The sequence below is a fragment of the Fistularia commersonii genome, chromosome 1, assembly GCF_037954325.1.
Source record: "Fistularia commersonii isolate RoL2024-O1a breed Wild chromosome 1, RoL_Fcom_v1.0, whole genome shotgun sequence".
Classification (NCBI taxonomy): domain Eukaryota; kingdom Metazoa; phylum Chordata; class Actinopteri; order Syngnathiformes; family Fistulariidae; genus Fistularia; species Fistularia commersonii.
The window spans coordinates 22783619-22796348 of NC_141284.1; the positions used below are offsets into that span (position 1 = coordinate 22783619).

Sequence of the window (12730 nt, forward strand, 5' to 3'; positions counted from 1 at the left end):
TTATGTGCCACCATCAGTGTGTGAGTGGGTGAACCAAATGTAAAATACTTTGGAACCGCAAAGAGTGAAAGCGGCCCAAAATTTTAACCCGCTTACCATTCTCTTGCTTGATTTTGAACATTTGTCTCAGAATAATTTAAAAAGTTGTATAAGCAGATTCTTACCAGTCATCGTGCGATGTAGACAAATTGGTGAATTTCCCCAAAACTTGGCATCTTTAGTTACAACAGGGCAGTCCAGTTTCATTGTGATTTTTTTAGATGGTTTTTATCTGTGTTTTTTATCTGTCTCTTATCTATCTCTTGGTGAATGAGCGCCAAAGTCCCCCTTCTCTCTGCCATCCGTCACCCTTTCTCTCAAAAGGGCCCGTGAGTCACTTCCGTGCACCGTGTCAAGGAACGGGGCAGGAAAAAAAAGGCAAATAAACAGGATCTCTTTCCAAAGTTTATCTTCTCAGAAGGAAATAGAGGAGGGGTGGGAGGGGAGTGATTGAAACCCCCCGCCGTTAACCAGAGATGTGTGTACACTTGTGTAAAGTCAAACAAATAGATCCAGAGTGCAGGTTAACGTGCGTGTGTTTGTGACTGCCTGTCACGCTCACTGCTTGTCATTTTCAATCACCGTCCCCTGATCAGCTCTCTCTCTCCCTCTCTCCCGCCTGTTTCTATCCCAGGCCTTCATCCAGAGAAACACTTGGGAAAATCCCTGGCAGAAATGCAACCTCACCTGAAAAAGGTGACCCTTCACATGACTACACCAACGCATACACGCTAACCAACAGACAAATATACATATTCTTATTTAAATTTGATTGCTAGTGTTTTTTCAACGCTGTCCATTGAGAGTGTAACCCACCAGACATACTTTGGTACGTTTGGCAGATTTTTCTTTTGGAAATATTGTGCGCTCAATAATGACAGCAGCTTTGATTTATCAATCAGTCAACATTGAAGCATTCTGCTCTTCAGACCGAGTTAGATTTCAAAAAAAATTCTCAAATGTTATCGTTCAACAAGTGAATGAATGATTTCCTTACCTCTCTGTGACAGCACATTGACTTTTGTGTTTTTTTGTTAACATTGAGGTAATTTGCAATACTCAAAGTTCTATGTGAACTATGCTTCTTTATTTTCAACTTCATTTTATTTTAATTTTTTTTAGCTGTCCGATAAGTACGGAGTCCATATTTGCGGGGAAGGCGGTGAATATGAGACCTTTACCTTGGACTGCCCACTCTTCAGGAAGAGGCTTGTGATGTGAGTCTGCAATTCAAGATTTGTCTGCAGAAAAGTTCAAGAATTTATACTTTGTGTGCAATTGATGGATGTTTTTTTTTTTGTGTGTTACTTCCGTTCCAGTGATGCCAAGGAGACCGTGATCCATTCGGCAGATGCGTTCGCTCCAGTCGGCTACCTGCGCCTCACTGAGATGCACACGGAGAACAAAGAGAACGTGAGCCGAACCCTATGAAAGTTGTCCACCGAGCAATGCTTGCTTTCGCAAATAAGATGGAAGCATTTCAATGGCGAATCAATAATCCAAAAGAAAGAAAGAAAGACAGAAAAGAAAAAGAAAAAAAAAAACGCAAAAGCCCGAGTCGCTGTGGGGTTGATTACTTTAAAGCACTCTGAGGGTGATACAAAGACAAGAACAAAACCCTCTGGTGTCTGATAACTTTGTGAAGTGAGACACAGAACTGTAGGGCAGCGTTCGGATCAATCTCCAGAGGGCCTCTCTTTCGGATACTCTTGCTCTCGGCCTCTCCCTCCTCTGCTCTCTCTCTCTCCCTCACTGTCTTTCTCTCTCTCTCTCTCTCCTCTCTCTCTCTCTCTCCTCAAGCCCCACATGGCCTACTTTGACGTCTGCAATATTCACTGCAGCCTGAAACTAGGCCCGGCTTAATAAACATGTCCACTCACATTAAGGCACTTTGCATTCAGGTAGCTGGCTAAATGGACACAGGCGGGGGCGGCGGGGAAGCAGTAGGAATTGTTTTTTTTTTTTTTTTTTTTTCTTTGGTGGGGGTGTATCAGAAGGAGTTCAGTGCGGGTTCACACGGCGGAGTGATTCTACGTTGACTTTCCCGGAGAGCACGGAGAACTTAATGATCCCGATATTAATTTCAGGGAAAACTACAAGGGACGCGTTTGCGCTTCCGGCCATACTGGTGTTAATCAGACACTTTTTTTGTGGGCGGCGAATGCGCGCGACAGGCAGCGGGAGGCAAGAGTCTGAGCGCCGATGCCTGTGAGTGACAGGCCGAGGAGTCACACTGACCCGAAGCGCCGGAGATTTCTGGGATAAAATCTTGTCATTTGCATGTGGGGTTCCTTTTTCACAGAGGGTGTGTTTGAACGTATGCGTCAGGATGTAAGACGGCGTGCTCCTATTTGTGTGTCTCCGTGCGCGGTGGGGGCTGGGGCTGCTATGGACAGAAAACATACCCCCGTCGCACAACACCCATCACCCCGCAGCGACTCTCCCTGGAGCAATGTATTTTTTCACTAGTCACACTTCTGCTCCCCCACCCCACCCATCGCATCACGCACACACACGCGATTCCACAGCCCCTGTGGCCCCCCCTAGGTCGCTGGGGGAAGAGCAGGGAGATCCAGGGCCTGTGGTAGGAAGGGGGGCGCATCCAGGGGAGAACCTGCCCCGGTTCAGCTTTCTGAAGCTCTTCTCGTCAGGGTGACAGATCGGCGGTGACACCAGCACTAGAGGAAACTGCACCGGGCTCAGGGGGTGGGGATGGACCACCATCATTTGCCCTCCGTTAATGCTAGTCAAGCTATTTTTCATGCTGGCGAAGAGAGAGGGGCTGAAGTATAATTAATTTGATTATCATATGGCCTAATGCAGTTGACAGCAGATGGGGGGGGGTGAATGAGTGTTGGGCAGGCTGGGTTGGGGGGCTGTATCACGGGGGGGAGGGGGGGATGTTGAGGAGATATGAAATATGTATTCAAATGTGATGCCCCAGCAGGATTTGGCAGGTAATGTGCGCCTTAGAGAATGGTAATGATTTGTTATTTAAAGAAGTAGGGAAGTGTGCAGGCAAAGAATAAGTAAACAGAAAAAAAAAAAAAAAAAGAAAAACCCGGGTGTCTCACCCATCCAGTCACAAGTTTTGAGTGACAGCCAGCATGATTGAATCTACGGTATCTGAACACACCACTCCCTCTTCACCAGAACCACAAATATGTCAGCGTGTTGTTTCATATTCATTCACCTTGAAGTTATGTGTGTCTGGGCCCTTGTCATGAAAGACTGACACACACAGCCCACTCGCTGGCGCATTGAAAAGGTTGGCTAATTATACAGCGTTTTGTCTGTCTTTGCAAAAGACTCTGTGCTCTTTGGTGGGCGTTTGGCCTGGTGTATTCCCTGTGGTGCTTTATTGCAGGATGCGGTGGCGAGAGCTCTGCCCCATGGTAGTTGTCCTTGCCAGAGCGCCATTGACAAGATGACTGAGGAGGTGGAATATGCTGATCGAGCCGAAGACGACCACCAAGAATTTACATCAAATCGTGACCTCGGTTGTCAGCCGGGCCACGGTGAGATTCATTTATTGTGAGACGTGAATGCGCTGACACGAACGCACGAGGTTGTGTTTGTGTGTGTGTCTGTGTGCACGCATGTGCGGGTGTGTCAGATGTTATCTGTGCGGCGCGTGTGCGCACCGAATCTGTGTCACACAGGCAGCATCATGATGCTTTTTTTTTTTTCCTTTTTATTTTTTTTTTTTGCATCTGATTGTTTGACAAAAAGCTGTCATTCTGTTGAATTTTTGACAGCCTCTTAAATATAGTTTTTCTTTGACATTAACCATCTATAAATAAATTATGCCTCATAGAGTATACCGCCAGTACCAGTAGAGCCCCAGCTATATTAGGGTCAGTCCATGTTTAGCCATCAGAGGCCCTTTATCACTGTTATCACACTGTATATTCAAATTCAAATTCAAAAATCTTTGTTTGTCCCCTGGGGGCAATTGAGAAAGATTTAAAATGAAGGGGAACGTTCGAAAATTCAAAACTGACCGAAGATGTTCGATTTTAACGTCAGCCCAATTTTCGGATCTGGCCAAAGCAAAATGTCTTTTCGACATCACATAGGCATTTTTTTTAATGCTTGAATCGATGTCCTGTCGAGGAGGCCGATGCAGATTAGTCAATAGCATTATGTATTTAAATTAGCTGTTGGTTGACAGCAGTTTAATGTACGTAATGTCCTGAGCTATTTATTTGAATTCAGGAACCAACATTGGTATTTGGTCGGGTTCCGCATTTTAAGTATCAATTCATACCTTTCGGTTTACTGCTCAAATAACTCAAATTCAATTCTCCAATCCATTTCTTCTTCCCGTAGATGCCCCTCCATCCTGGTCCTCCCGAAGCTCCAGGGGTTATCAGTGGCTGTCAAACATCAATGGGCTCCGAAGCCAGGACCCCGGAGTCCAGGGCCAGATGTTGGCCGCTGTCAACCGCTTGCAAAGTATGGGAAAGTATGGAGGAGACTTAAAATTGATGATGCATTTAGAACGTCAGATACGCGTCTGTGCACTCAAGAGTTTCAGACAAAAAAGTCGGGACGGCGTGAAAACTGGAAATAAAAGCAAATGCAACAATTTGCAAATCTGATATAGCCGTATGTTCTTGCCAGTAGAACATAAACAACCTGTCACATGTTGAAACTGAGACATTTAACGGAAAATATTAGCTCATTTGCTGGAACGGGGTGACCTCTACCATTGCATTGCATACCCTCTTTCAACAACCGTCCGTAAACACCCGGGAAGCAAGGGGACCAGTTGCTGCAGTTTTCGGAGAGGAATGTCATGCCAGGCTTGTCTGATGCAGCATTCTAGCTGCTCAGCGGTCCTGGGCTTTCATTGCCGGATTCCTCATCTGATGATGTGCCAATAGGTTTTCTATAGGTTTTCTAAATGGGAGCATGTGTTGCTCTGAAGCCTCCATGTCCCTCTGAGCATAGCGCAGATGTGGAAGCTGCTAAGGACATGGGCACTAATGGAAAGCCATACCACCAGAGATGCGGGCTTTTGAACCGATAACAAGCTGGACTGTTCTTTTCCACTTTAGCCCACAGGGCGTCGCGTCCGTGGCCTCCAAAGGGGATTTCGGCTTTTGATTCATCCGACCACAGAGCAGTTTTCCGTTTTGCCTCAGACCGTTTTAAATGAGCGTCAGCCTGGAGAAGACAGCGGCGATTCCAGGTCGTGTTCGCATATGACTTCTTCTTTGTATAACACAGCTATTTCTTGCATTTGTGGATTGCTCTGCAGTGATTTCCGGAAGTCTTTCTGAGCCTACGTGGTGACGTCCAGCAGGGAACAACGCCTGCTTTAAATACAGGGCCGCCTCAGGGCCCCATGATCACCAGCATCCAGTCTTGACCTTCACCTTCATCCTTGTCTCTTGTCCGCAGCGGTTCCTCCTGATTCTCTGACTCTTTTGAGGATATTAAGACATTGGACTAAGACGTTGAGGAACAATTTTCCTGGAATTGCTGGACAATGTTTTAATGGAGTTTGTTGCAATGAACCTCTAACCATTTAAGCCTCTCAAATGCTCCTTTTAAATCCGGTCATGTTGCTGACCTGTTACCGGTTAACCTAATTAGCTGTCAAACTCTACTCCAGTTGTTTTCCATTTGTGCCAATTCCTTTCCCAGCCTTTTGTTGCTCGCGTTCCAACTTCCTTGACACGTGTTGCTGCCACCAAAGTTCAAAAATGACCTCAGATTTTCCATGAAATGGTAAAATCTCCCAGTTGGGAATAAAAATATGGGTTTGTCGGATTTGCAAATCATCGCGACCTGTTTTTATTCCAGTTTCACACATTGTCCTGGCCCATTTGGAATTGGGGTCATGCTGGAATTATTATTATTATTATTTTTTTTTTTTAAAAAGTATAGAAGAAAGGCAGCCAGGATGATGTACATAAGTATGTTAACCTTGAATATATCATCTTTTGTTTGATCACAGCTTTGTTATGATCAAGGGTGTGATGTATACTGCAATTCCTTTGTCCTGGGGTGTTTTAGACATTTCAGTAAGGCCATTACTGCAGGGCTTGTTGCTCCACACTTGAGCCATAAAAAGAAAGAAACGTGGGGAAAAGTTTCTCCGTCCCCTGGGCGTCTTTCTTGCTCCTCGCATTCTTATCCAAACACACACGTGGCGGTGTTGCAAATCCCGAGTGGTCGTTTCTTATTTAAAAGCGCTCGACCGACTCAGCGGGCAAAGCCCTGTGTGTCAGAGACCATGTCCATCAGGAGAGCGGAGCGGCAAGCTGGCGACCCAACAAGGACAAGCGCTTCAAATTAACCTCCGACCATGCAACTTTTTAAACACACACCCACACAGAATATGGTCATGTTGGGTGGGTTATTGTTTTTTTTTTTTTTCTTTTTTGTTGTTTTGTTTTGTTTTTTTGCCCTGCAGAATTTTAAAATCATACGCTTTTTACAGTGTATCCGTCTCTGCCCTTTTTTTTTTCTCTCTTTCTACTTCACGCTTTCTTTTTTGATGGAGAAAGAGGAGCAAAAGATGAAAAGCATATTTAATGTTTATCGTGGCGCTGGGCTGAACAGCCTTCACAGTGCAGAGACAATATTAAACAAGTTAATATTTAATGAACAACCTCTTTGTATGAGGGCGAAGTAGTCTGAGAAACCAGTGTTGGCAAAGGAAAAACAAACTTGAAGCTCTTTCAAATGATTGTAGGGAGAGAGGCTTTGCTATGAGCACTCGCGCCCGTGTTTTGTATCTAAAGCGGACAGCGTGCACGCGTGCTGTCATCGACTGCACTTCCGCAGAAGTGGCGGGCACGTTACCCGCATTTTCAGTGGACATTTTAGTCACGGAAATATTCATTTTTCTCCAACGCGGGGGGATCTCGGAAAAGATAAAGCACATTAGGCATATCTTAAAAAAAAAAAAAAAAAAAAAAAAAAGCTGACAAATTTCAAATGGAAATAGAAGTGAAGTGGAGGCACTGGCTTAAATTAAAAGTTTGTTCTTTGAAAGTTCTTTGAAAGGTCTGTCAGTGGCATTAGGAAAATAAGAGTTTAATTCTAATTTTTGTCGATAAAAGAGCCAAGAAGAGCAGTAAGAACCTCCGTTTGAAACAAAACAACTGTCTGTGTACGAATTTGGGGCCGGTTAAAAGGGACTGCTTGATTGGTTTGCACTTGCAGTGAAATTTGAGGTCGTAAGTAAAGCCCAACCAATATTGGATTTTGAGCTAGTGCTCAAAGGAAAACATATCCATACTGATAAATCTGCATTTATATGATGTCAAATCACAGCTAATCTCCATTTAACCTCACAAAGATGGGAATTGAATTCCAGAATTGTACATCTTTTCCATGTGCCAGATGAGGTTTTTATTTCAGTGCAAAGTTATATGCTGCTTTCCTGATACAGCCTGTCTTAATCTTATATCACAGCTCTCACACAAACATTAATAATCATTCCATAATAATTTCAATTTCCTGTATGTTAAATGAAAGTCCTTTCGTAATGCAGGCGAGTTGGAAAGCAAAGGCTGGAAGATGAAGGACATTGTCCTTATTCACCTTTACGTGGAGAATATGGAAGACTTTGGTCAACTCAACGCCGTCTACAAGGAACATTTTGGCAAGAATCCTCCCGCCAGGTAATTTTTATTCCGATCACCCATCTCAGTAAGTTGTTGACTTTACAGCCTTAGACATGTCAGGCTTTTTCTCGATACTCGGGTGTCAAATTGTATCTGGCGGTTTAGTTTTCTCGTTCCGTCCCTGCAGGGTGTGTGTCCAGGTTCCTCTCCCTGCGGGCCAGCTACTGCAGATGGACTGTCTATTGCACGACTGGTCCGAACTGGGGGAAGATGGCTTCTTTCGTCAGAGAGAGGCCCTCCATGTCCAGAGCCTGTCCCACTGGGCCCCGGCTAACATCGGCCCCTACAGCCAGGCTATCAGGGTAAGGCGTCCAGGGGTGGTCGCACTGGGTCCGAGTGACTTTGGTATAACCTCAAAGAAAGTGTGTGCTCACGCCAAGCCCAAAAAACAAAAGAAAAAAAACTCTTAACCCTGTCAAGCATGTGGTTATTTATTGGTTCCACCGCCAATTGACCGCGAAGGAAACACGAAACCCGTGTTTGTGCCCCTTTCTGATACAATGCCTGTCCCGTTCCACCACACAGACACGCACACGTCAGTGGCCCCAGCATTGTGCTGTTAACCATAAACACGTGGCTACGCCCAACATTTACTCAGTCCGCCGGCTCCACGGCCACGCGAACAATGTGCTCCAACCAGTTCCACAAACACGATTGTGGAGAGCAGGGGACACACATGATGCAATGCAAGGTGGTGGGGGAGACGAGACGGAATCGGGAAAGGACTCCATAACCCCCCCCCCCCTTTTTTTTTTTTTACGTTTTCCCCACCTCGATTCAAAACGATTTACACTCAACTTTTAATTTAGAACTTTTATTGTAGATAAAGTGAACTTTTCCACTCCCTTTCATCATCAGCCGATCCTTTTATTTGTTTTTTTACAGGGTTTCTGTAAATGCCCCCTCCCCCCCCCACACACACACACACACTCACACACACACACACACACACACAAAAAAAGTCCTAATTATCTTGAAGATTGCCCATCACAAATTTCCCAAGGTAGATTTTATTTTGAAATAAGTCTCTGTTCTCCACAGGACATTGTTAAATTAAAAATAATGTCAAAACAGCTATAATCATGGTTTTGTATTGACGTAGCTTGATTTTTTTTAATACACTCGTATATATTGTTCAATATTTTTGAGAGGACATCAGTCCAAGATGGTTCAGACACTTACAGAGGAGGGATGGTGAAGATCCGAGTAGAAGCATGCTGAGGTTGGAGCTGGCAGGCAGGACGCCTGGAGGACGACCAGTTAGACAATTTATGGATGGATTTAAAGAGAACGCCAAGTTTGTTGTGATTGGCTGTGGTGAAGTCATATTTGCTGTTTTGAAATTATTTAAGTAACTTCGGCTTACGAACGCCCCCAAAATCACGAACAAATTTTGAATCAACCTGTGAACAAGCCTTCGGGGCAAAAACACACCGAGAGGCTCGCGAGCTTGCCACCGTGTGGCGTTGTAGCGTGGCGGCAGTCCTGCGTAGTACTCGGCCTTGTTTACATTGTTCATCATTGCGTTCTCCTCTTTATTGTTTGTGCTTCTTGCATAAATTAGCCCACATTACGGCTCCAAAGAAAGTGAAATGTGTCCTAATAGTGGTGTGAAGAAGCCTAAGTGTATTACATTTGATCTGAAGAAGGAAATAATAGCTAAACGTAAGGGTGGTGTTTGTGTTACTGATCTCGCCAAGTGCCTCGACATGGCTCGAGTCAACCATCTGTACTATGCTTAAGAGCAAAGATACGCTAAAGGCGGCTGATGTGGCTATAGTAGTGACTATGTTTGCAAAGTTTTGAATAAGTTTGTTTTTGTGGGCTCGAGGATTGATCGATGGGATTTACCTTCATTTCAATGGGAAAAATGAATTTGGCTCGCAAACTAAATCAACGGACGAATCAAATTTGTACGCCGAGGAGGTGCAACTGCTTTGAGTTAAAGGAAGCAATGTAGCAACGGTTCACTCCATTAATGATTTATTCCACCGGTGAACACTATGCTTTGTTGTATTTTAGAGGAAAAACCGAAGTGTGCAAGATTTACGGCAATGTGTTTCGCGTAATGTCAGTTTATATTTAGATGCATGCATGCAAATGCATGTCATTGTTGCTTTGAGTGATAGTCTGTTCTCATTACTGCCGGTGTGCAGACGTGTATATGCATTTCTATTTACAGTGGGCAGCATGTAACCATTTCTGCACTTGTTTGTAAAGCTACAAAATCTACCTTCTTTCATATTGTTTCAAACCAAGAAAGAATGTCCAATTCAAAGGCAGAGCAGAGGAAGTGTGGGCCGCGGTTGCACGGTTGGCTTGGTGTTTTGTTTACCCTGTGTGTATTATATGGGATTACACTTGTCAAGGTACTGTCAACAAGGATAGTGTCCATCTCCTCCACACTGTCCTTGATCCTGCAGCCAAATCCGTCCATGAGTGAGAACATGTGTGGATTAGCTATTCGTCTACAGCTCGATGGCATATCTCACCGTGACTCACCAGCGCTCACAGGATCCTGTGCAGTTCGGATTCCCGAGGTGGAACCTGCGGAGTTAGATTCGCTTTTAACATGCCAGCGTTGTTTGATTTACTCAATGGAGTCTCATCGAGACATGAAATTGGAGTCAGCTGCGGGCCCGTTCCGTTGCCCCTAGAAAACGGTGTAATCTCTCACTCCTCTAATGATCATCCATATCCAAAGCAATTTGAGGGACCCACGAGAGGAGTTACGCTCATACGGCGCCGCGTACGCCGTCGCCTGCCAGCCTGTCCGCTGCACTGCTGCGCCACGGCGACTTAATTTGATCAAAAATATATTAACAACTCCTCAGTTCAGCAAGGGATTTTTACATATTGATACAATTAGCCCCTCGCTGTGAGCAAGTGTGCAGCGCCCGCCGCACCCCTCCCCACCCCTCCCCTCACCGCTGCCACACTGGCTCCATCTTAATGTAACTTTTCCTCGGTGACTGTTGCCGCGTGACGCCATGGCGACAGGGCTCTGGCAACAACAGAGACGGAAAAGCTCTTCTTTGAGACCAAATAACCTGGAGCTGTGCGCGTTCACTGTCTGCGGAAAAGAATTAGTAATTAAAAGAGCGATCCGGCTGCACAAGAGGGTTGAACTTGAAATGATTAAAGGATGATTTTGGGATCTTAATTATATCCAGACTCCGTAATCAGTTTTGTGCAGCTGGGGTGTTTTTAGATGAGCTCTTTGAAAGACCAGTGACTTATTCCTTATTGGAGGAAATACATTACACATGTGTGTAGCCTTTGATGATTAACTCTGATAAACCGTAGAGCGGGGCGAAGGATCGATACTCCTCCGCACAATGACCGCCTCGCAGCAGTGGAGCTGTTGCTTGAACCTTTTTTCTCCATATTGAAATTTGGGTTGAATTATTTGAATGATTCACTTAATCTTTTGACAACCTGGAATTAATTTGAGAAATTTGCAAAGTTGTAAAGCGTATAGTTTTATGTAATTCACTTGTGACTCTCTCACTTTTTTAAAAATAAAGGTTTGAATAGTGGAAAATGCAACAAGTGTACTGATAATTAGGCATGCTGAATATATAATTCCATACACAAGACTTGAAAACCAAAAGAAATTAATGGAAAAATTAGGTTTGCAGAAACATTATTATATATTACAAAATAATAAAAATAATTATAATTATAATAATACAGTGAATTACAGGATTGCAGTTGCCTGTTACTAAATCAAGATATGTACACAAATATATCAATATTATTATTATTCACGGTAATAATAATAACAATACAATCATGTATTAAACACACACCCACAGTTACATATCCTCTGATTATCATTACATCTATATTGTCCCACCTTCAACACTTGCAATACAAGACCTTATTGTTTCTCGGTCTATTAAACTCTAGCAACGGTAATATTCAAATCACAAGCAGATAATTGCCTGCCTGTATTGGGAACAATATATAAATTTTGAGTGTCCTGTGTTTTGAGGCAAAGCACATGTCTACTGACAGTACAGGCACTCCGGCCCTGCAGGATTTGGCTTCAGTGTGTCTGGTGAGGGACAGCGTCAGCGGCAAGTGATGGATGCTGGACCTTCACACACCATCCCTCTATTCATCTATCTGCCTGGCTTGTCATGTCTCCGCTCCGGCTCTCGGGAACAGCAAGCTGTCTAAATGTCGACTTGGCCTGGCAATTTGGCAGATTCCGATCTGACTTGATTTGAAGAATTAGTTAACCTTTATGATGTCGAAGCTGCGGGGGGGGATAAAGGGGGGCCAGGGTGTTTTGCATGTAAATGTATGGTATTGAAATAGTTTAAGCAAAAGCTGCAAGCTATAAAGACAATATCGGTGATTTAATATGTGCTTTGTTTTTACATCATTTCATAATAGTCCTGCGTGTGTTTGACATTTCAGGAACGGGGGAGGGGAGACATCTTCATTTTATTTGTGTATAAGCTAGTATCAAAGTTCTTAACCGCTCACTCGTGTTGTTTTTCTGTTTTATTTATCGAGGATCAAATGCAAATGTACCTGTCAGTTGTTTAGAGGGGATTTGCATAAACTAATTAAGATATAAGATGCTCCTTGGTTTTATTACATCAGTCAGTTAATTAGAAAATAAAATATGCTTTCAGACGCCATCATTCTCTTTTTTTGCAGAGTTTCAAAGCAATTTCTTTGATTGCAGCGAAAGCCAAGTAATGGCAGGCTTTTTAAAGTTATGACTGTACCGCATGTCACTTGTTCTGAGAACGAGCTCTCAAACAATTCCGTTGCATTAACGTAATAGGAAGAAAGATCGTGCCCCCCCCCACGCCCTTTTTTTTAATCCAGTGCTGCTCCCTATTTCTCCACAGAATTGCTAATACCATGGTTAAGTTCATGATTTGCAAGATGAAGGGGAAAAAAAAGAACCCTCCGTTTAGTAAAATCGGAGTTAACGGCGTCCTTAAACTGCAGGATTTTTCTTCCACATCTATTTAAATTAATGCTGCCTGTTTCGGTCACATTCCCTCTCAAGCTGCATTTTA

The 12730-nt window shown here is 43.8% G+C and overlaps 1 protein-coding gene across 3 annotated transcripts in view; it reads left to right on the forward strand.

The window, feature by feature from the left end:
• dph6 (diphthamine biosynthesis 6) overlaps window positions 1–12730 on the forward strand; it is a 68366-nt gene that overhangs the window by 24542 nt on the left and 31094 nt on the right. For all 3 annotated transcript variants that reach the window (XM_086155047.1, XM_086155055.1, XM_086155064.1), the window contains 7 exons: window positions 674–735; window positions 1162–1256; window positions 1359–1452; window positions 3407–3557; window positions 4372–4497; window positions 7553–7682; window positions 7813–7987. In XM_086155047.1, coding sequence (XP_086011173.1) covers window positions 674–735; window positions 1162–1256; window positions 1359–1452; window positions 3407–3557; window positions 4372–4497; window positions 7553–7682; window positions 7813–7987 — 833 coding nt within the window. The remainder of the gene's footprint in view (window positions 1–673; window positions 736–1161; window positions 1257–1358; window positions 1453–3406; window positions 3558–4371; window positions 4498–7552; window positions 7683–7812; window positions 7988–12730) is intronic.